The following is a 23,914-nucleotide window of genomic DNA, read 5'->3' on the forward strand; positions in this document are numbered from 1 at the left end:
TGTTATATGTACCCGTTTTGCATATATATTGTCCCCAGAATGCATTGTGTGGCACAGTTAATGAAGTTATAGGATGTTAAGCCAGGTCATATGTGTTTGGTTAACCAGTAGCTAAATGTATGACGTATTCAGCACGTTTATGATTGATTTATGTTGGTCTATGTAACTTTAGGTTGTGAGTAAAATAATGACATCCAGGGCAATTTCGTGTACAAGTTGTATTGCTCATCTGAGGATTACTTGTAAAATTACAAATTTATGTTTTGATTTTGGCCGTCTGATTAATTGGTCCGACATGACTAATTTTTGTACTTTACAAGAAAATCTCGCAGGCCGGATTAAACCCCTTTGACAGCCTGATCCGGCCCGTGGGCCATACGTTTAAAACCCCTGCTCTAAATTGCAATGTTGTTTGATGTTGTAATGTTTCATTTTCAGTGATTGGGGGATAAATAGGATTTCTGGAAGCTTCTGCCTAAGATATTTGAATTTGGTGTGATTTTCTTACCATCTAATTCATGTACACCTTTTGAAAGAACTCAGATTGAGGGCAAAACAAGGCACAAAGCCCCGGCAGATTCAACCCCTCTCATTTCCCCAACATTTCTTTTCCCTTGATCATGATAGTCGAACTGGGTGGATCTGATGCTGTGGCGCCTTCGGTAACCACAATCTTCATCACTTGACTGTCAAGACGGCCCATTTGGCCTTCAGCATAATGCGTGTAGGAATATCAGAACAAAGTTTCAATCTTCATTATCATGTAGCTGCGGGAAATCCGAATGTTGTTAACATGAGGGCACAAGTCCTGTCCTTGCTCTTGCTCTTACTTGATTGTCACGCCCACACAAAGGCACATAAACAAACACATTAAACAAACCTTTCATTACAGCAATCCATATGGCGATGCGCTGAGAAATGCATTTAATATAAAAGATTGTAGTTATTTTAGTTGAATCCAGTAAATGATGGTATCTGCTGAGCCACTGCGCCACTCATTTAATTAGAAGGAAACATCATTTTGGAATTTGTTTTCAATTTTATACCTCAGAAGAGGGCAAGCTTGTGTGCTAATGAACGACAAATCATTTTTTAAATGAACAGATAGGCCAGGTCATTTAATAGATGAGGTAAGTGTAACAAAAAAAGTTCAAATCTGCCCGGTGATTGGTTGGCGACCAGGCCAAGGTGTACCTCACCTCTCACTGGAAATCTGGAAAAGCTGGGATCAGCTCCAGCACACTCGCAAGCCAAATTAGGTGGAGCTGTATATAAAATAGGTGGAGTTCAAATCTGTACGTAAAATATATACAGTAAATGCAATTAATTAATGGATGGATATTAAACATTTATTTTTATACCTGTATATATCATATAGGTTAATTGGGCACGCTGAACTGTCCCTGCAATTTTCTGACAACCAGTTCTTGGTGTACTCTGCCTAAGCCGAAGCCGGCTGGGATAGGCTCCAGCACCCCTGCGACCCTTGTGAGGAGTAAGCGGTTAAGAAAATGGATGGATATAACATATACAGCAGTTTCCAGATTCACAGTCCCACTATTTCACAGATTTTTACTTAATTTTTTTGCACAGTTATTTCAGTTATGTTGGTCGAACTTTCATTTATATTGGGTGGAATTCCACTATGGACCATGACATGGCGGCACACTTATTTAGCTTGTGGCCATGTAAATGTGAGAGAAGAAGAATGAAACAAGAAGTTATTCTGCACAAGCAAATTATTGAATGTCATCCACTGTAATCCTGCTTTTAACATCTACAGAAAGCGACGGCGAAAGGTTCATTAGATAAAGTACATCTTGAGGCATGATTATTCATGCAATTGTGAGGTTATAAATCAATGTTTTTTTCATTTGGAAATTTATTTTTCTGTCAATAGTATACTGTTGCACAATTTGTACAATAGTTTGTGTTATAGATTGTTCCTGCTTTCGCTCAATATATGTGTTGTGTTTGAATTTAAAAGTCAGCATCTGCGGGTGGTGTTAGTGTCTATGGGTTACTTGAACATCTGTAACGTCACAATTTATGCTTAAAGCTGCCCTATGGAGGAAATTGCCCCAAAATATCTTTACAATAGCCTTTTTATTTGACCATTTATGACTCAAACATCTTCTAAATTGCAGATTAACACTCTAGCTATTCGCAATGGGTACTCCTGCAAGGCCCTGGCCAATTGTTTACTGACTGGATTCAAATTTGAATTTGCGGCCCTTTGTCTGCGGATGTGACGTCATGTGTGCATTGTGTATGTGAGAAGGGAGTGTGCAGTTTCGAGTGGTACCGTCACTTGCCTTAGGTACCGGTTGGCGTGGGTTCGCTTCCCCGCCTGGGAGACCATGTAAGTTTGTGTGCGTGTTTGTGTGAGTGAGTGGGGGGAGTGTGCAGTTTCATTTTTCGGCCACATCTGCCAGTAGCGAATCCAAATGTAATTTCCTGCATTGAGCAGCTTTAAGGTATATTGAGGTTTTGGAGCAAAATTATGCTGGCATCCAAGCTTCCAGCTTATTTCACCAAAACAATTCAAAACCACATTCGCATGTTACAACAGTGTGGCTTTGTAGCAAAAGAGTGCAAGTACTAGACTGGCTTGCCAATAGTCCAGACCTGCCACCCAGTGAGTATGTGTAGCATGTTATGAAGCACAAAATATGACAGCGAACACCCTGGAGACTGTTGAGAAACTGAAGTTGCACATCAAGCAAGAATGGGAAAGTATTCCACCTTCAAAACATCACCAATGAGTGTCCTCAGTTCCCAAAAACGTGTTATAACAAAAGTGATGTCATACAGTGGTGAGTGAATATTTGCTAAAACGTTAATGAGTTTTAACATTATTATCAAGTCTTTGTAGTGTAGTGTATTCGATTGAAATTAGATTGACAGGGATTTGCAAATGCGTGTATTCTGTTTTTATTCACATTATTTTACACTAAGTCCCAACCTAATTGGAATCTGGGTTTTGTCCAGAAAATGTTCTCCTTGAATTCATGTCTGTGTTTTTCCTATACCTTCTTGTAATTGGATAGCTGTCAGTGGAGTTACAAAGTCATTTTATATTCACAGCAGTAGGTTCGGCAGTCTCTCTCTCTCTCTCTCTCTCTCTCTCTCTCTCTCTCTCTCTCTCTCTCTCTCTCTCTCTCTCTCTCTCTCTCGCACACGCACTGTATTAACGAATCACCAAAAATGTGCTTCAGTCTGCGCGTCTGTTGTCCTTTCAAGAATTATCATTTGAATGTCAGACCTGTGCAGATGACTCACGAAGCAAACAAACAAAACAATAGCTGTAGTCAGTTGTCACATCATGATGCTGACAGGGTCATTGACAAACAACGAGCCGTATCTCTCACCTTTTGCTCAGCTATTTCGTCACTGTAAAATTCCCTCCTGTTTGATCAAATCTACACCGCAAAATGTGTGTCCGTGATCCTGCGGGTTCTTGGGAGACGGATAGGAATGTAAGCTATTTTGACCTTGAAGGACCAAACAGTTAAAAATGAATACCTTTGTGAAGCATCTCTACCACATGCACAGTTTTTATGGCGCTATTTCAGAAGCTATAGGGACAGGTCCCAGGTGCCATTAAATAATGATGTAAAAAAATAAGTGTGTATGATTTCACTGTGTTGTATGTGGAGGTATCGTCTGTTTTCTTCTTTATTTAATCAGGAGATTCAGAATCTCTTTTGCAACAGTCATAGCGAATACAGCAACATAAGAGATGCACATACAGGCACATTTCGAACAAACATAGAAACAGCTACAATATGGAAAATCAAATCAACAATAATAATCATCATCAGGGCTCAAATAAGAGGACATGATCATCTCAGTCATGCGACAGCATGCAGGAAGTGGGAGTGGATAACACATGCTGTTGTCACATTGCTGGCTCAAGTTTTGATGATTTCATTTCCAGTCATCTGCATTTAGTCATTTTCAGGGAAGATTTTAACACTCAGGGAAATGCTCTTTTTTCTGATAAATATGCAAACCAATAAATTAATTTAGGTAGATATTTTGTGAATTCCAAATTAAATTATGGTGTCAAGGTGACACACAGCAAAACAAATTTTGCTTAGTTAAAAGACAGACACCTTGAGGAAGATGAACATTTTTAAGAAAAACACAAGAAAAAGTCACTTCAGAGGTTTAACTATGATTAATATTTAGGAATCACTGAATTCTTATGATGAAAAAAATGTTAAGTTAACAAAAGGTTATCAAAGAAGTTATCAAAATGATCAAAAACTATTGGTAGTTCAATCAATTGCTGTAACTATTTGAACAAACAGACACATACTGAGCCAGATGAAAGCGTTTTTATGTCCTAGAAAATGGAATGTGAACACCATCTGCCAGTATCATAAAAAATGGTGCAATTACAAAAGTAATTTTGCACACAGGCAGCAAGAAAGAGATTAAACAATAAACAGAAGCGGTGAAGGCTGATTGGTGCAGTGTTGAATGGAATGTTTTGAGACTTGGCTTTGGGATTATTTCTTATCTAGTTTTCTAAGATTATATTCTCCTATTAAAGGACTCGTATACATTGTAGCGAAAAGACCCGGAAAATGTTTTTCTTTTCAGTGCAGTTGTACAATATAAGAATAATAGCCTGAGAGTTGGCTCTTTAATAGAGGATGCTGCCTTTCCATCCAGCTGAGTCACCTTGAAAGAGACACAAATTAAACAATAAAAAATGAAATATAATACAAACACATCAAAATGTATGTACATCTGCTTTTAAATAAGTAAGATAAATAATAGTTGATGAGAGTATAAAATGTATGTCCTTTGAATGGCAAATTCTGGCCTGGTGGAGTCTCTGGATGAGCCATCCTGCAGTGCTGGCTGATGAGCAAAAACTTCTTTGACACAGATTCGTTCGGTGGATTTTATTTTATTTTTATTTTTTGGTTAAATATAGCTGATGTCAAAAAATGTCCATCTCTCCAAAAAGGTATTGTCTTGAACAAATATGTATGCTTCAAATAATAAATCAATCAAAAAAAAAAAAGAGTCATATAAATGTACTGTTTGTCTTAAATGTACTTTGCAGTGACATTCCGACGCAGCACATTGCACGCACATACACATGCTTACTTATTTTTAAATAAAACAATTTTCACTGTGATTGGCCGGCAACCAGTTCAGGGTGTACCCTGCATACTGCCCAAAGACAGCTGGGATAGGCTCCAGCACCCCCGTGACCCTTGTGAGGAAAAGCGGCTCAGAAAATGAGTGAATGAATAAAAGCATTTTCATGTGAAGACATACTTTCAAGGACCAAAATAAGAACACATAAACATGTCACTCACCATTAGCTACGCTTCACCGAGCAGGTGATGGCCTGATGGCTATCGTGTTTATGACGGATGAAGTTGCTAGCACAGAATTCTTGTCTGCGCGTTAATGGACAGAATAATCTGCCAATGAAGCGTCACTTTGCGCGGCTGCTCTTTAAATATTGCTAGCAGCGATCGTGGTCGGCCCAAGTTGTTATCTTTCAGCTAACTTTTCGACTTTTCTGTTACTCTGCTAGCGTCCATGGACCTTCCACAGCGACACTGACGTCGCGAGAGCCACCGGCGGATCGTGTGTTGTCAAATTATAATTATATTATATTGCATTTTTTTTATTATTATTATTTTTTTTAGGCAATGGGAACAATGATGTGTTTTTTTTTATTTTTTAATATCCACCACAACGTAATGATGCCACGTTGAGAGTTTTTCAGAACAAAATATGGACAATCCGGTGTGACAAAAAGTAAAAAATGAACTGGTGAATGGTGAAATCAGAACAACTTTAGAACTAGATTTTGCTTGAAAATTGTGGTCCAATTATGAGTTATTTAGGCTGACAAAGAAATATTATGTCAAGTCATTATTATTGCCATTATGAATGCAGTTGCTATTGAACAGGCTGTCAAACGCTGTCATGCTGTTCATTCATTTGTGTCAGAAACTGAGGATGTGCATTGATTTGAGATATTCCATCTCTCCACTCTCCTCATATTACAATGATAAATGAGTCATACAGATTCACAGCAACACATTTATCCAGTACCTTGATTGATTTTACATCAGATACTGACAAGATCCACATGCGCACACACACGCTTAAAGCAATATTTGTTCTGCCACAACAAATGTTACAGGGAAGGGGTGATAATTGTTCACTTGTCTGAATCCTGGGTGGATGTTAAAGGTTGTCTGTGTATGTGCCCTGTGATTGAGTGGCGACCAGTTCAGGGGGTAGTTGGACTTTTTGCCTGCAGTCATCTGTGATCAGCTGTGACGCTGAATTGGATGTGTCGACTGAAGGACCGTGATGAAGCCACTGTATCAATTCTTTATTGAAAACTCATGTACATCAACTGCTTTCAATCTCTCAATCGCAACTATGTAATATGGTGAGCAAATATGTATTATTACATGTCACGATCGTTTCCCATAATTCCCTCAGTTTTTTTCCCCATTTGCTAAAACACTAAATTGACATGCACAGCACCATTATTTAATACTGATAGACATAGAGCAAATCCAGTTCTCTGCATAAGAAATCAGAAGCAACATCAACCATGGGCTGACAAAGTGAGAGCCTGCCCAATTTTTGTTGCCTCTCGTTTATGTATACCGTATTTTCCGCACTATAAGGCGCACCTAAAAGCCTTCAATTTTTTCAAAAGCTGACCATGCGCCTTACAATCAGGTGCGCCTTGAATATGGATCAATATTGAGCCGCAACAGGTCTCACTGTCAAGACGCTATCGGTGACCCAGCACGATCGGCATGCACAGAACATCCCGCCATCTTGGTTAGCTAATACTAATACTTTACCGCAGAGAAAATAATAAAACAGCTGTTTATTCATTTTGGGAGTGAATGCAGTTGTCAGTAAGCTGGTTTGTAATCTATTAATAAAGTTTGACTGACTTATCTGACTGTTTTGTTGACATTCCCTTTAGCGCAGCACCATCTAATGGATGCATAACGTAACTCCACCCTCTACTGTAGCGCCTTATATATGGAAAAAGTTCATACATTGAAGGTGCGCCTTATAATGTGGTGTGCCTTATAGTGCGGAAAATACAGTATATATTTTCTGCAATTTTCTTTTTCAGTTTACGATTTTGTGAGCAAATATTTGTTCACGCCAATGTAAACATATCAGCTGTGAATATGTTGCACTGACCTGCTGGTGAGAAAAAAAAAGTACATTTAAATTGTTAAAAAGTTTCAACAGCATGTGTGTATCTTCAAATATTTCTGTGCATGTGAACAATCTGAAGAATGTTCTACAATTTGAACTAGGTTAGTATTATGACAAAGCATACTAAAGATGAGTGCCTTTCATTATGAACAGTATGTAGTGGATGAGACATTCACTTGGTACAAGAGTTTGATTTTGGTAAAGCTATACGTAGTTTAGGTTGCAGTGTTCATTTTGTGAGGGATTTTGCAAGTCAGGTGTTCTTTTGTGAATTGTGTTAAGTATTTTGATAAAACGAGCCTAGTTTGCAAACAAAAACAAATAAGCATTACCCAGTTTGGTTCCAATCTTGTCAAAGTATGTCTGAGCAAAATACTGAGCCCACAGTTTCCGCCCATGCCTCTCAGCATGTGAACTAATGATCCATTTATTTTCCCTTTCATGATAGTTTATACTAAATTGCACATAACCATGTAAATGAGGCAAACATTTACCTTTAACTACCTAGAAGTATAAAAACACTTCTGCTTAGCCAATTGTGACTCCCACCCAGCAATGTTCTATTCTGCTGATTGTATTCCGTATTGTGGAGGGCTGGAGACTTTCCCGGTTCATTTCGAGGCAGAAGCAAGGTACACTCAGGAAAGATCACCATGAGTCAATCACTGAGCTGACACAGAAACAGATTAAATTTACTTTCACAGCTATCAGTAATCAGACTGCGCTCAGGCTCAAGTTTGAAAGCAACTTTAGTGCAATTACTTTGAGAGTTTGGTCAAGTGTGAGTGAGCACTATAATCAAAACCTTGTTGTGCCCAGAAAAAAAAGAAAAAAAGAGAAGACTCTGGTACTTTGGGTTGCAAGAGGTCCCAAGAGTTTTGACTGCACATCACGTTGAGTAGTCTAAACTTAGAAAGGCTGATGTGTGATTGAGTGATTTTGCCTTGTTATTCTAGTGGTGTGTTAGTTCTATGCTATATTGTGCACTGTCAAGACTTTGCAAATAGTTGCTTGTTCAGTAACATAAGAGGGAGCAGCTTCCTCTGTGTAAGGATTTAGATGTTTGCTTGAGACTAGAATGTTTTGTTGTGTTATTTTCTCCCTTTGAAGTCAAAAAATGCTAATGTGAACTTTGCGCTTTTCTGACACTGTCGTTTCTGAGCAGGGGCTGAGTCATTTTACATACTGGTTCCCTTGGGCCAGTAACATAGTTATTCGTGTTTTGTAATATTCGTTATAGTTATTATTAACCTGTATAACGGTGACCACAGCAAGCACGGGCAATTAGTGACAGTGGAGCGTACCTCAGCTGTGCACGTGAGACATAAAAGAGCAAAGGTGGGATAATGCACAGCTGCTATGTCTGACTTTGTCATTTTTGACCTGACCTGCTTGAACCTAAAATGTTTTCAATCAACCTTCTGCTTGTCGACCCGTGGGAGGTCTGCTTGAACACCAGTGAGGGAAATGCTCCACCAAGCAATTGGTAGCAAAAGTTCCATGACATTTTAAATCCCCCATCTGTTCATGTTTAATTAGGTTGGGGCTCAGATGTACAGAGGCATAAATGGAGCTGCAAAGCAATTTGCACCACTCTGACAGTCTTCTCAGGAGGCCACACCGTACATTGAATGCTGTGTGGATGACAAGACATGAGGAAGTGTGTGACCTGCTAACATACAGGGTGAAAATAGCTCATTTGGAATGACTTTGCCTTTGCAGCTGAAGAGTGATAGGGTTGAGTCATGTTGTGGACAAAATCTATAAACAGAAAAAAAAAGATAAAAAAAGCATTAATTTGTGAGACGAGTAATGCTTGCTTATACAGTGAACCTCTTCTGTGTTGTGGCTCATCTTTTGCACCATCTTTATCAATGATTTTTTGTTTTGTTTATGTTTTTTATAGTACAGTATACAGGCAAGTCCATATTTAGTTACTTTATGTGTAATATTACAACATGCCAAGTAAAACTGAAACTGAATGTAGATGTAGCATAATTAAGTTACTTTTTGTTATATCGGTATTTGTTAAAACGGTCATTCAGACTTGGCAGTAGCACATGAACTTAAAAAAAAAAAAAACATCCATCACTGGCCCTATTTTGTACTTCCATCCATCCATCCATCCATTTTCTTGACCGCTTATTCCTCACAAGGGTCGCGGGGGGTGCTGGCGCCTATCCCTGGACTGGTTGCCAACCAATCGCAGGGCTATTTTGTACTTGTAATTTGATATAAAAGAAACTGCTGCGCCTGAGGAAAAACAACGAATCAGGTGTCATTCATATGTCACACACTCATGGATATACCCCAGGAAAAGCACCTTATTCGTCATTCGAGTTTTACTCGAACATGAAATCGGTTATCGGTTTAGAGGTTGTTTTTTGTTTTTTTGTTTGTTTGTTTTTTTTAAGTGGGGGAGCAGTGGTGTTTTAAAAAAATGGCATGATTCATGAAAAGTTCTTACACTACAGAATAGTTTTCAGCTTCAATGTGTTCATAGTTCATTTGTGTAGTCATAAATAAACGTAAAATAAATGTTTAACTGTCATCTAAGAACACTTCATGAATCAGTTGAGGTCATTTTCTCAGTGTCTACAACCTGGAGAAATCAAATTAGTTTGAATACCAAAAAAAAATAAATAAATAAAAATAATCATACTCTTTTTCTGGTGTGTTGTTGGATTTTTATGACCACGTTTGTATTTTCTGCTTCTTGTGGAAGTGATGGTGCCACAGTTCTCAAGTGTTGCATCATTTTTAATCTTTATTAAGTAAACTGATGATGAAAAAAAAGTGCTGGTGCATATAGTACTGACAAAGAGACCTAATTAGCAAAAAAGGCCGTTGTGGCTCCCCAGCTGGACCCTGTTCAACGTGCACATCACGTGCCTGTTCTACTCATCACGATTTATTCCAGATTTTATTACCAGATTCCACCCAGAATGATCAGTATTATAAGATAATATACAAAATACGTTCATGAAATTGTTACTCTGTTGTTCTAATATATTTCTAATTTTACTCTTTATCTGGCATCTCCTTTTATAAAGTAGACATCGGCAGTCAAAGGTATTTATTGTGCTCATAGTTCATTGATCAGGTTAGCTAATCAAAAACAAATACCCAACCAAATACATTTCAAACTAGAGCTGCGAGCAGCGATAAAATGCCCTTGCAAGTCGCAACCCTGGTCACGTTGCGGTACTTGCACGTTGGGGTAGCCTACTGTCAGGACAAGAACCCTCTAAAATACAAATGTTTTTGCCAGGGCTCGCATGTGTATTAATTATTATTAAAATGCCAAAAAGGGTGTACAATTTCCAAAATCAAATCAAAATGGCGGACTTACTATTAGGTTTAGCATATGGCTACAAAATACTTTTTTTTTTTTTTTTTTTTTTTTTGTAGGTCTTAGGCTGATAGATGTGCCTTCATTTCTCACAAGTACAGGTGAAACGAACAACTAGGAGTGCATTATTAAAGATTTGTGGAGGTTGCCGTTGAGCCTTTTATTGACAATTGCACAAGAAATCTATAAAACATTGATTTTCATGACAGGTCTCATGAGTTTTCACCCATTTTTAGACCCTCAAAAACAGCAGCATTTTTCTTTGCAAACAATGCATCGCCACAGCAACAGCGTGTGACGAAATTAGAAAAAAACCTTCAATAACATTTCATCTGTAACATCTTAAAGAAAATACTTTTTTTGTACGTCGAAGGCTGTTACATATGCCTCCAAATTTTAGGTCAAACGTACAACTTGGAATTCTTTGTTGTGAAGGACTTTTCGCAAAATGTTGGATTTCCTCTGAATAAAATTGTGTTCAAATATACGAAACAAAGCCTGTTTATTCGCAATGCTTAATTGAGTACCGGTAAGTAGTCAAATTTAAACATTTCAATGATAAATGTGCAAATACTGTCAATCTGTAATTAGGAAGAGGGCAAAAACTATTTGACAGAACTTTAAGCCTTCGAAAACGTGCTGTGCTCCATAGCAATTGTTTTCCTACTCAGCTGCTCAGAAATTATATTGATGACATATCATCATTACAAGTCATGAAATGTGTTTCCCACACTCCAAAAATTAAAAATTAAAAAAATAGAAATATGCTTGAACTATTACGGGTAATTAATCATATTTTCTTTTTCATTAAAGGGTTTGTGTTTGCCAGCGGAACATCATTTCAAGAAAATTGAGTTGAATTAATTTCATTCATGTCAATTGAGATGAATTGAGATTGAGGTTCATTCCATGCGACGACTAATAGGCTCAGCTACGATGCTCACATTTTTGACAAGATGCAAATTGAGGACGTTCTTTGAGACTGCACAGACTTGAAATCTTTTCATCTGTTCCAATTGTACCTGTATGTATGTAACAGATAAATATGTACTCGGACTTGTGTGTGCGATGTTTGGAGGTTGATAGTTATTGTGTGGTTAATCGTTATATTTGATCATTTTAACCTGCTGCAAAATTGGAGGCTACTGTGTTAAATGAATTAACATTTGTTGGCTTCATATTTTACATGGATTTGTTTGCATGTGAAATGTTGAAGTTGAACTCTGATTATCATTGAGTGCTAGTACCAACATCAAATACAAGTGTGGGTTCAAATCCCATCTTCTGCTATCCTATGTGGTCTTTACATCACTTTGAATTTTGTTGCACCACTATAAACTAGATTTAGTTTGACTAGAGAAAATAAGTACAGCCATGTTAATTGAATGGCAAGAGTAACAGAATGAAACTGTTGAGATGAAATATACTTCTTTCCAATAACGTGATTAAAACAGATTGAAGATTCATGTTTTTTTTTTTTTAAATGTAATTTGGGTATTAAGATAAATCATGTCCATCGAGGTGCAAACTGTCCCGTGTGCTTGAATCAGAAAAGGCACGCAGTACAGATTCTATCATTGCCTTAAAGGTGTCACCTTGCGCACCTTCCTGACATTTACACACTCAGATGGTGTGACCTTGAAATGAAAGACTGTAGTTCCCTGACCAATCACTCCGGAGGCTGTATTAAGGTCTAGCGCTTCTGGAAGGTGAAACATCATATCGCACGTTTTGAGTCATTTCACAGTCGCTGACGGCAGGTGATGACTGGCACCGGCCGACTGGGTTGACGTGTTGGGTTGCACATCTGGTCCGTATACGCTCACCGACGGACCAACAACTTTCTGACACATTATTTTCCAAATCGATCTCTATGGAATTCGCTAAACTCCACCATCCGGAAATTAGAGCCACTTCAGACTTTACCGAATCACACCTCTCTGGTGGTTGAGCATGAACGTCCATGTTACGCCTGGTGGATGTGTCAGAAGCCTTGACAGGAAAATCGCTGTGCCTTCAAAGAGCGCAAGAAAAACGTGGAAGAAATGGACTTAAGCATGAATGGGAAAATATGCACCCAAATGAATTATTTGGAGCGTAGTCAGATGCTCTGATCCAAGTTCATACAAACATGCAATATCATTTACAGTTATAAATATAATAATAGTATTTCATAAGAATTACTTCTAAGCCAAATATCATATCGATAATAATATTTAGAATTAACTTTTTTCTTTCATGACTTTAACAATCTGATTAAAAAAAAAATAAAAACAACAACAACTCAGATACTGTATACTGCAAAATTGCATTTGCAGCAGCTATACTGTAAAAGAGTTTGTGAGTATTTATTTATTTATTATTTACTAGTTTAGGATTGTTGGAGGTCTATGGTAAACTTAGCCTTCTAGTTACAGTATTTTTCGGATTATACGTCGCTCCGGATTATAAGTCGCACCAGCCAAAAAATGCATAATTAAGAAGGAAAAAATAAGTATACGTATAAGTATATAATAAGTATATAATAAGTCACACTGGAGTATTAGTTGCATTTTTGGAGGAAATTTATTTGATAAAATCCAACACCAAAAACATACATGTCATCTTGAAAGGTAATTTAAAATAAAAATAAAAGAGAACAACAGGCTGAATAAGTGTACGGTATACTAACGTTACATGACTGACATGCCTGGTAATGTCAGTAACAACGTAACATATTAAGAGTTTGTGGCGAACAGTGACGTGAGTCGGAGGGTTGAAGCACAGAGCCAAAGGCTGGTGTTTTGACATCAGCTTCTGAGGTCTTAACAGCAACTCCCCACTCAGCTAGAAGCTAACAGGCTAACTCCCCTTTTCCACATAACAAAACCTTCCACCCGGAACTCTCCCTTCGCCCCAACGTTCCGTGGGTGAATTATGTTCCCATCACTACAAGTTATTCATATAACTCTAGCATAAAGAACATGCTAACAAGTTCACCAAACTATCAGTTTCACTCCAAATCACTAAATCCAATGAAATCTTCACTCTCTGTGTCACTTTTAAACAACTCCCCCAACTCAAAAGGTAGACGATGAGCCGCTTCCTCTTCTACTGGCAATGTTGAAATTATCAACACAGGCCTAGGGCGCCCTCTTGCGGTTTAGTGTGAAAATAACATGTGAAATAATATAATAATGTGTTAATAATTTCACACATAAGTCGCACCAGAGTATAAGTCGCACCCCCAGCCAAACTATGAAAAAAAATGTGACTTATAATCCGAAAAATACGGTATATATGATTATGATACCTAAAGATGGGAAGTAACTGAGTACAAATGACCTCAGACTTGGAAGAAAAGTTTCCTCGGCCACAAAAGAGCTTGTTCCATGCTCTGCCGATTAAGCGTTATTTCCCATCACTTAGCTTGTGAATTGCACATATCCCCAAGGGTCCACCTACCCTCATTTGAGAACCACTGCATTAGAAAATGCATTATCATATCATGTGCAGTCATGATTTATGTTTTTCCTTACAGGTCAGAGGTCAGTGAAAGCAGAAGTGTAAGTGGACGGAGATGATGTCCATGCAAAGTAAGTACAATGCTTCATGGTTTTAGATAATTGAAGACTTCTGTTAAATATTTTAGTACTTGCAAACTGAATGTATGCACGAGTATTTTACTAAAATGTAATCACTAACAAATGTGTTACATTTTAAGAATGTGAGTGTTTTGAAGAGTGATGTAACGATAAGGGCAATATCGTGATATTGTAATATTAAAACTGCCACAATATCGTCGTCGTCATGTTCACAATATTTAAAAGGAACACATCTGTTAAAAAAAAAAAAAAAAGTCAGGTTGATTTCCATTTGTGCAGTTCTAGCACCCTCTAGTGGCTAGTTTATTAGTGCAATTTAATTTTCATTAGGGATGTTTTGGCCTTCTATGTTTAAAATCTATGCTAATTGTCAGATAAAGGGGAACCTAATTTGCTTGTGAAGTGATCAATGTGTAATATTGTTATAAGAGATTGTAGGTGTTTTTTATGCATTGCTGTTATGTTCAAAAGCACAATATTGTGCTTTTTTTTTTTAGTATGAGCTCTTTTTTTTTTTTTTTTTTACAATATTGTTATCTTTTTTTAAATATCGCCAACCGCACCACAATATCGTGATAATATCATATCGTGATGTTTGGATATTGTTCCATCCTTCGTTGTGAAACCCAAATCAGTTGGCAGTTCACCCAAACATGAAAACCCCACCTGGCTCAGGACTGCCCCCAAAAGACTGGATGAGACTCAAATATCCAACAGCAACATGTTCTGTTGGGGCCTCACGTCACACCTGAAGCTCAAACTGCACGTCTGATCCATCACTGTCATATTCGCCGGCTCCACAGTGGCAACGTGCATCTCACAGCACTCGACAAAACCGCAATCCAATGACTGCAGTGTCTGAATGTAACAGTGTGATCAATGCTTCATATGCAGGAAGAACAAAAACCCAGAAGAAGACAAACAATTCTCTGCTGAACCATCAACTTTGCACACGTCAATATAGTGAATTGCAGGGCTACAAAGAAACACTGAAAAATTGAAGGCTTTGATGAAATATTTGGGGACCCTTTACATCGGACTTATCCAAATGAACTATAACACTTGGTGGGCAATTTTAAACTGAAATACATAGTAATTGTCAAGTTACCATCCATCCATCCATTTTCTTGACCGCTTATTCCTTACAAGGGTCGCGGGGGCTGCTGGCGCCTATCTCAGCTGGCTCTGGGCAGTAGGCAGGGGACACCCTGGACTGGTTGCCAACCAATCGCAGGGCACACAGAGACGAACAACCATCCACACTCACGCACACCTAGGGACAATTCGGAGCGCCCAATTAACCTGCCATGCATGTCTTTGGAATGTGGGAGGAGACCGGAGTACCCGGAGAAGACCCACGCGGGCACGGGGAGAACATGCAAACTCCACCCAGGAAGGTCCGAGCCTGGACTCGAACCGGAGACCTCAGAACTGGGAAGCGGACGTGCTAACCACTCGACTACCGTGCCGCCCTCAAGTTACCAGTTTGAACCTAAATGCATCACTCCGCACCACAACAGAAGTTTAAAGTTAAAGGCGCAGTCTGCCGGATTCACTCAGGAAAATGCACTTTTTAAATACAGGATGTACACACTTAAACTTTCTCTCAGTCTACACATCTGTGTTTATGTTAATCTTTGGTGGTGATTTCGTCTTAAACCCCCACCCCCCCAGCCTGTATTCACACATGTAAGCTTCTGTGAGTGAGTGAGTGAGTGAGTGAGTGAGTGAGTGAGTGAGTGAGTGAGTGAGTGAGTGAGTGAAAAAATAATAATAATCCGTGCATGCTTTCAAATTGCTGCGGGAGTGACGTCACGCAGCTGACACGTTTGCCCGGCCCCGTTTGCGACAGGGGTGTAAACACTGTCTTTCCACAGAAACGTCCCGCTGTTTACAAAACAAACACAAAATGGCAAAATACAGGCTGGGGGGCTTTTAGGACGAAATCACCACCAAAGATAAACATAAACACAGATGTGTAGACTGAGAGAAAGTTAAAGTGTGTACATCCTGTATTTAAAAAGTGCATTTTCCTGAGTGAATCCGGCAGACTGCGTCTTTAAGCTTCCACATCACTACATTTTCTCTCGAGTGAAGAACATGCGAATAAAATGCAGTAGATTGCCATCTGTGAATAGACCCTTTCCATAGCCATCATTTTCACATGAAATGAATCAGTTTAAATATTACAAGTGTCACACATTCTTTTGTTGATGTAGCGCCATATTTTAGTTTATGTTCTCGTTGTTTGTGTCAAAATTGCTTTAGTTACACCAGGTGTGCGCTTGTAAGTCACCTTCACCATCTGCTTTGGGAAAGAATTAAGCAGGTGGGCTGTGTGTAGCTGCTTTGCAAGTAGTCACCCGGTGTTGTTGACCATCTGCTATGTAGAGCTGGTCAGCGGGGTGAGAGACTGACTGCCTCCATCTTTGTGATTTTTTCCCCCCCTTTCGCTGCATCAATTGTCTTTCTTTTGGATCAGGGACAGTTTTCAGCATGTGGTGTGTTTCTGTGGAGAATTTGGTGTTGTGACTTGAGGAGAAGCTGTTTGAAATGTGAAGCTCAAGTAAAAATTCATCAAAATAACATCAGAGGAAGGGAAGTCCCCTGCAGAAAACAGCAAACATTTATTTTACATAGTTTTGGTTTTGCACTCTTCTAATTTATTTTGTGCTGCTACTAGAGGTGGGACAATAATGATGTTGACATTTATTCCATAAAGATTGGAATTATCACTCCACTATCATCTCTAACTGCACAGTATTTATTTGCCAAAATCGGATAGTATGGCTAGAGTATGACAGGCACACTGTCCCCCGAAAGAAATTATAAGGATGTTTTAATATATTTTTTTTTTCCACAAATTTCAATGTCATTCACAAGTATCAGGAAACATCAATGTTGCATAATTTCAAGGCATCCTCAGCTGCCAGTGAATCACACATATTTGGTGTGTCCATGTTCGATCACAACTTTGGTGCGGTGGGCGTGTCCGACGTTACATGAACATAATGTCATGAAGGGTTTCCAGTCAGGTTTTAAGCATAGCACACAGTAACGATATTGTCATGACAATTGACATTGGAGACTCTGTGTCACGTTAGTGGCCACTTCTCAATCCCCTGATGTGTGGGGGTGTGCGTGTGGGGGTGTTTTTTTTATTGCTCTCTTATAGTTAAGATCAGGGGATGTCTTTAATATTTGTCAACTGTTGACCATTTGAGAAAGCCTTTGAGACTCCTTTGTGATTATGGGCTGTATAAATAAACTTGTCGTGTCTGTCACAAAGATGCTCTCTTCGGAATGACCTGATGCTAAACATTTGACAAGGCCCCTCCCTCTTTGTCCATTTTTTAAAAGTTGTCTTAAAACACATATTTATTCTGGGGCTTTTGACTCAGCAGGAGACTCGGCAAGTATCTTATCTTGTTTCTGCTGTATTTGTGTTTTTAATTTGTTGTCACTGTCTTTGTTATCGTATGACTCCTTTTTACGCCTTGTGCAACACTTTGAATGCAGAAATGGTTGTTTTAAAGTGCTTTATGAATAAAGTCGAGTTGGGACAGGCATCTTATAAAAGATTCATGCACGAACGGGAGAAAATGGCTATTAATGATGGTGGCTTTTAAATGTGATGTTTACATCTGTCAACAATGTGGATCTAAATGCCAAGTGACACCTGTTCATATTGATTGACTGCTCACTGTACATTGTTTAACTTTCCTTTTTCAGAACCGCTAAGAATTACTGAAGCCAATAGTCATTACTCTAGTTGAATAAAACAAGTGCTGACAGCCTTGGATGATTGCCATCAAGGACCTACAGTATATCACAGTATTTTAAGCCCTTCCACACTTAACATATGATGGTCATGATGTGATTTCTCATGAAATATGAGTTATCTTAGTTGCTATATGTCTAGCCCGGAAGCCTGGTTCACTAAAACCCTGCCTCTCCCTGTTTGGCTGCCGCGCCCCATTCACGATGTCGTCCTTTCCAGCTGCTACCTGCACCGCTCACGAAATGGTAAATATGGAAGAACATATTGTAGCGTTTAAGAAAGGATCAGGTCAAGCGACAATAGCTAGCAACAGATCTTTAATGCCAATTTGGAACTGTCGGCTAGAAGCACGCCAATACCACAACAACACATAACGGTACATATTACTTCATGGCCCCTCCAGACCATGGGAAACTACAGAATCCGTGAAACACATACAATATTGTAGAGCCTCATGTTCTCAAACCGGAGTCAAGGGGAAATCTTTATACATCATTGATGTACTATACATACATGCACATAGTGATGTGTAAGAAGTATGTTAATTTTTATACAACAAAACACATCCAACATATCGTGCTACCTTTAGTGCTTATTCATATGTTCAGATGTTCAGATATGTGCACTTCTTTTAATTGTCAATTCCCATCAATAACGATGCCCACATTTCAGTGTGTGCAAAAATACACGGAATGAGAAGGACTGTATGTATGGGCGTAAAGGTGCTTCAGTCGGTGCTCTGTCCATGTATTTATCCATGGCTTTTTGCAGTCATTCCGGACGATTACGATTTTAATCGATTTTAATCTAATAAATCCAACAAACGTTTATTTAAAGGTTTGACTTATTCAAAAATAATTCCTGTGCAAAATGCTCAGACACCAGAAACGTATACTGATTCTAGATCAGTTTCAACATAATCTTAACATTCATAGTTTGTGCTTAAATGCCACAATTAAGTAGTTGATAGCTATTGTAAACATGTTTTGTAAGCCACCCATCCAGCATTCTGCCACTTGTGCAAAATTACAACACATTAAAGCATTTGGATGTAACAGAACATAAGAAAAACAGCTTTTTCTAATCCAGGAGACAAACCTCAATTTCACGATTTAACACATTTTCAACAATTCAATTTTTTAAAATGACGATGTATCGAATGAATTCGATTTATTGCCCAGCCCTAGCCCAGCTCTGCCAATGTTATATCTAGTTTTATATATACTTAGTTTCTAGTTAGCTGTTTGATTTATTTACAGCTCTGGCCTCTCTATCAGGTTAGATGATGGGAATTGCGCAAGTTTTAAGGTTTAATCTTCTGGCCAATCCACTTTGGTACTGGCCAAGGTTAACCAGGCAGTCGTCTTAGAAATGACAATCACAGATAAACAGCTGCCGTCTGTCGCCTGGGTAGCCCCGTCAAGCGTGTCTTTTCTGGATACGCTTGTCAGACGTCCCACCTGACTTAGAAAAAAAGCCAGGGAGGTCAGCACCTCAACCGGGGAAGCCACTTGAAGCGCCTCTTCCTGTTACGCCTGTTATGTGGGCGCCTGACTTAGTGAACCGAAGAGGCCGGTGATTCAACCAAGGTGGCCACATTCTAGTGCCTCTTTCCCGGATACACTTGTCGGGCACGATGCTTGGAGAAAGTGGGCGTGTTTTGTTTTCTTTGGGTTGATACAGGTACTTTGGGGGAAAAAAATGCACACAAATATGGGGAGAACATACAAATCCCACAAATGACAGCCAGAGCTTGGATTCAAACAAACAGGTATGTCCTATAGTTAACACTTGTAACCCTAGCTTTAACTGGGTAACACAAGGGTATAGTTATTGGGCGTAATTAGCATAAATGAAATCTAGTGCCCTTTCTAATTTTGGAAAGAAAAACAAATCAATTGCTTATCTCTACCAAGTGTGTGATTCATTTGGAATTTTATCGAATAAAATCGTAAATCAGTTACTTGATTGCTTTCTGATATGATTGTCTATTTAGCATGTTGCTATTTGTCAGGTTATATATGTCTGTATTGTATAACTTAAGAAATATGACATTTCATAATGGATGTCATTATGTTTAATGCCTCGCTCAATCTGCTCAATGCAGCCTGTTGCCACGAGTGTCTAATCATGGCTGTCTGAAACCACTTGCCTCAGTGGAATTAAGCTGCTCGCTAAATAAATGCCAGATTGGGCCACTTGCAGTAATATGACAACATAAAAATTTCACTTGTACACTTCTACATTATGGGTGCAATATGGAGCTCAGAACAGCAAAATGGTGATATAATTTGCATGTGCTAAATTGTAATTGAAAAGTTACTCGGATGCTGTTCATCATGATACAAAGTAGAGGAAAGTAGTTAAGTGTAAAAGAAATATTCAAGATTTTGCACTTTATCACACTCACCGTTTAGTCGCACAGCAATGTAATTCAATATGGCCTAAATTAATGGCTTATAATATACAACCGTCTGCATCAGCATTTGTACTGCTGTTCTAATGAGAAAGTAGTCTGAGACACATTTCTGCAGACAGACATTTTTCATATTGAGCTTAATCTGAGGGGCAAAATATGAAAAATGCCTGTATTTTTTTTTTTTTTATATATATAATTATGCAGGAATTCAAGATTGTATCAAGTGAGTGAAAATGTCTGTTGGCACTAGCTGTTGTGTGGTTGTCGGGTAATGATATTTTCTCCATAAAATTCAAGTAAGTTAGACTGAGGTCTCGGTCCTTTTTGCATCTCAAATACAATCTTGCACAATCTTTCACATCACAGTCCATCATCCACATACACAACTTAACTTAATCCGTCCTTACATTTGCAACATTACCAGCCGCAGTCATGCGCTCACATCCCAGAATATATTGTTTTTTTCTTATACCCGTTTGAATAATGTTTTTATAATTTATCTTCAGTCAAGTGTGCTTCTTCCCTCTCGGGATTGCACCAAAATGAAATACATTAATGAGCGACCATTCAAAAGGTTTCCCCTGGAATTTTATTGTGATCGCAAAGGACAACATTTACATTTACGCATTGACCCCAGCAGCAACGTTCTCCCGCGCAACCGGAAATAGAGGGATTGACGATAGTGAAGACACCACCCAGAAACAATAGCGCCATCTAAACCAAGCGTCATGTGCCCCACTGTGGCAAGATATGCAACTCCCGGATCACGTACAGTGGTGTCTTCGTCACCAACAAGAATCCAGAGTGACAAGTGAATAGTCAGAGGGGAATGAGGCACCAGGGAAGTCACACAGTTCTCACAGAATATATTCACTTCTTTTATTTATTTTTTTCGGCAGCATGGTGACTGGTGTTCTTTTGCAGGGGTTAGGGTAGGTTTAATGTACTCCCTCTTGTAATAGTGTGTTGTTCTCTGTAGTCAACTGCACACGATTTATAATTAATTATGTGGAGCTGTGGAAGTAGTTCACATTTCATTTCTTTGTTACACTGTGCACTTCACATATGTTGAAAAAAATATTACTGGTTTGGAGTTCAACTTACACAAAAAGCAAAATGGGGACTTTACCTCAATTTATTTTCAAGTATTAGGTTAATAAATGTTATACTTATGTCTTGAAAGCATGAAAACTACCACATTTTTTGTTGTAGCTTTACATGAAACCCCATTAAGTGTAAAACACGTAACAAAGTATTCAGAATGAGGTAGATTTTTGTTTTTAAATATACTATAATAAAAATCTAAAGGAAAAGAATACTTTCTGTTGTTTTGGAAAATGCATTTATTAATCATTCAGGTCAACAAAACCATAAGTTTCAGATTTGTTTTTTGTTAACGGAAGTAGCTACCTACTTGAACAAGTAGTCATGCTGAAAATAAATTGTGAGTAGGACAGACATTGGTTTAAAAAAAAAAAAAAGTCCAAAAATGACTTTTATTAAATTCATAAAAATCATTTTTGGACTTAACACGTTCGCCACCCATTGCTAAGGACGCAAGCTCGAGTCTAGGCTTCGGCCTTCCTGGGTGGAGTTTGCATGTTCTCGCCGTGCCTGCGTGGGTTTTCTCCAGGTTCTCCGGTCTCCTTCTGTTGTGTGCTGAAGGCTTGGATCCCAAAACGCAGACACAAATAAGTCTTTATCTATTTATTCACATTGAGAGGCAGAAACTAAGAGAGCGGTACACAGGAACAGTTGAGCCATCCATCCATCCATTTTCTTGAGCGCTTATTCCTCACAAGGGTTGCGGGGGCTGCTGGAGCCTATCTCAGCTGGCTCTGGGCAGTAGGCGGGGTACACCCTGAACTGGTTGCCAACCAATCGCAGATCTCTTGAGATCTTAGACCACTCGGCCATCCTGACCCGTTGAGCTATAATCCGGCAAAACACACACAATTCTCAGACCCTTAAATAGACAGTCAATCAAGCTCATTGGTGGTGGCTAGACATGTGAGTACTAGTACTGACATGGAATTCTCTGATTGGCTGTTGACTCCGTAATTACAGATAGTTCCTGACATCAACAAACATCATATAGCATAAATGATCCTTGACATCATATAGTCCAGACATCATATAGCCTAAAACTAGTTGAAACTGGATGCTGGTACATCAATACCGAAACAGACAGGTAACGGGTCATGAACTCTACTCAAACTTAACCCAGGCGTGACCCCAGACATGAGACAAGACCCAAACATTACTTCTGCATGACTCGAGTCATGACACCTTCCACATTCCAAAGACATGCATGGTAGGTTAATTGGCCGCTATGAATTGTCCCTCGGTATGCTTGTGGATGGTTGTTCGTCTCTGTGTGCCCTGCGAATGGCTGGCAACCAGTTCAGGGTGTGCCCCACCTACTGCCCGAAGCCGGCTGGGATTGGCTCCAGCACCGCCATGACCCTTGTGAGTAGGGCTGCAAAATATATCGAAAAAATATCGATATCGCAATATTGGCCCTTGCAATATGCATATCGCAAAGGCACGCAATAAGTTTTATATGGAATTTTATGCTTTTTATATGAATTTGACCAGTCAGATGCTAACTAAAATGTGCATCGCCATTCAATAGTTGAAAATTATCAAGACATAATTACAATTCATTAACTAAGATTACATGAAGGTTGCTTATTTTGCCCCATGAAAAATGTTTTTCTTTCATTAGGTAATACAAATTTTAATTTCTTTAGGTAAATGTTAAATATCGCAATAATATCGATATCGCTATGTTCAGGAAGTATATCGCATATCGCATGTTTTTCCAATATCGTGCAGCCCTACTTGTGAGGAGTAGGGGAGACTGGGGCTAGTTGTTTCACTTTTTATACTTCTATATATTTATTGGAATCAATACATCATACAGTATATAAACAAAATGTATACCTAAGGAAAGCGCAAAGTCTTGGGTATATTTTTTGTATTCATGTCATTTTCGTACTTTGTGTCAGTGAAGAGTTATAAGCCATCAAATGAGACCCGTGTTCTACGCATTCTAGCTGTCAATACACCTTTATTGTGATGAGGTGCAACAACAACGGTGCACTGTGCACAAATGACATCTTTGATGAAATGAATGTAAAAAGCTGCTATCTGTAAAAGCACACATCTATTTTCATGAGAGACTTCTGTTGTGGTATATAATCCCTGCACAAGTGCATTCGTTTTGGTATGCCCGTTTCGCTTTTTTGCTAGCCAATGTGTCCATTTGGCTCACAAAATCCTCATTTTGATGTGAAAACTGCGATGCGAGACCGCTTATTTCAAGCCTTGCAATTTATGTATGTTGATCATTTTACTTTGGCACAGGTTCAGGACTCTGCAAAAACAAAAAGTATATAAATCGTTGGTTACACGAGTGTGAGCTCGTTTCAAGAGCACTACTTTATGTATTCTTGACAGTAGATAGTCGTTCTACATGTTACGGTAAAATGTTTTTTTAGATGACAAAAAAATTGCATTCTTATATCTGATGTACG

General features: G+C 38.7%; 1 protein-coding gene across 1 annotated transcript in view; it reads left to right on the forward strand.

Moving 5' to 3' along the window:
* LOC144026882 (junction plakoglobin a-like) overlaps positions 1-23,914 on the forward strand; it is a 112,764-nt gene that overhangs the window by 53,028 nt on the left and 35,822 nt on the right. Inside the window, exon 2 of the mRNA XM_077533971.1 lies at positions 14,112-14,166. Within this exon, the coding sequence (XP_077390097.1) occupies positions 14,151-14,166 (16 nt within the window). The 5' untranslated portion in view covers positions 14,112-14,150. The remainder of the gene's footprint in view (positions 1-14,111; positions 14,167-23,914) is intronic.

The sequence above is a fragment of the Festucalex cinctus genome, chromosome 1 (genome assembly GCF_051991245.1).
Source record: "Festucalex cinctus isolate MCC-2025b chromosome 1, RoL_Fcin_1.0, whole genome shotgun sequence".
In the NCBI taxonomy this organism is placed as follows: domain Eukaryota; kingdom Metazoa; phylum Chordata; class Actinopteri; order Syngnathiformes; family Syngnathidae; genus Festucalex; species Festucalex cinctus.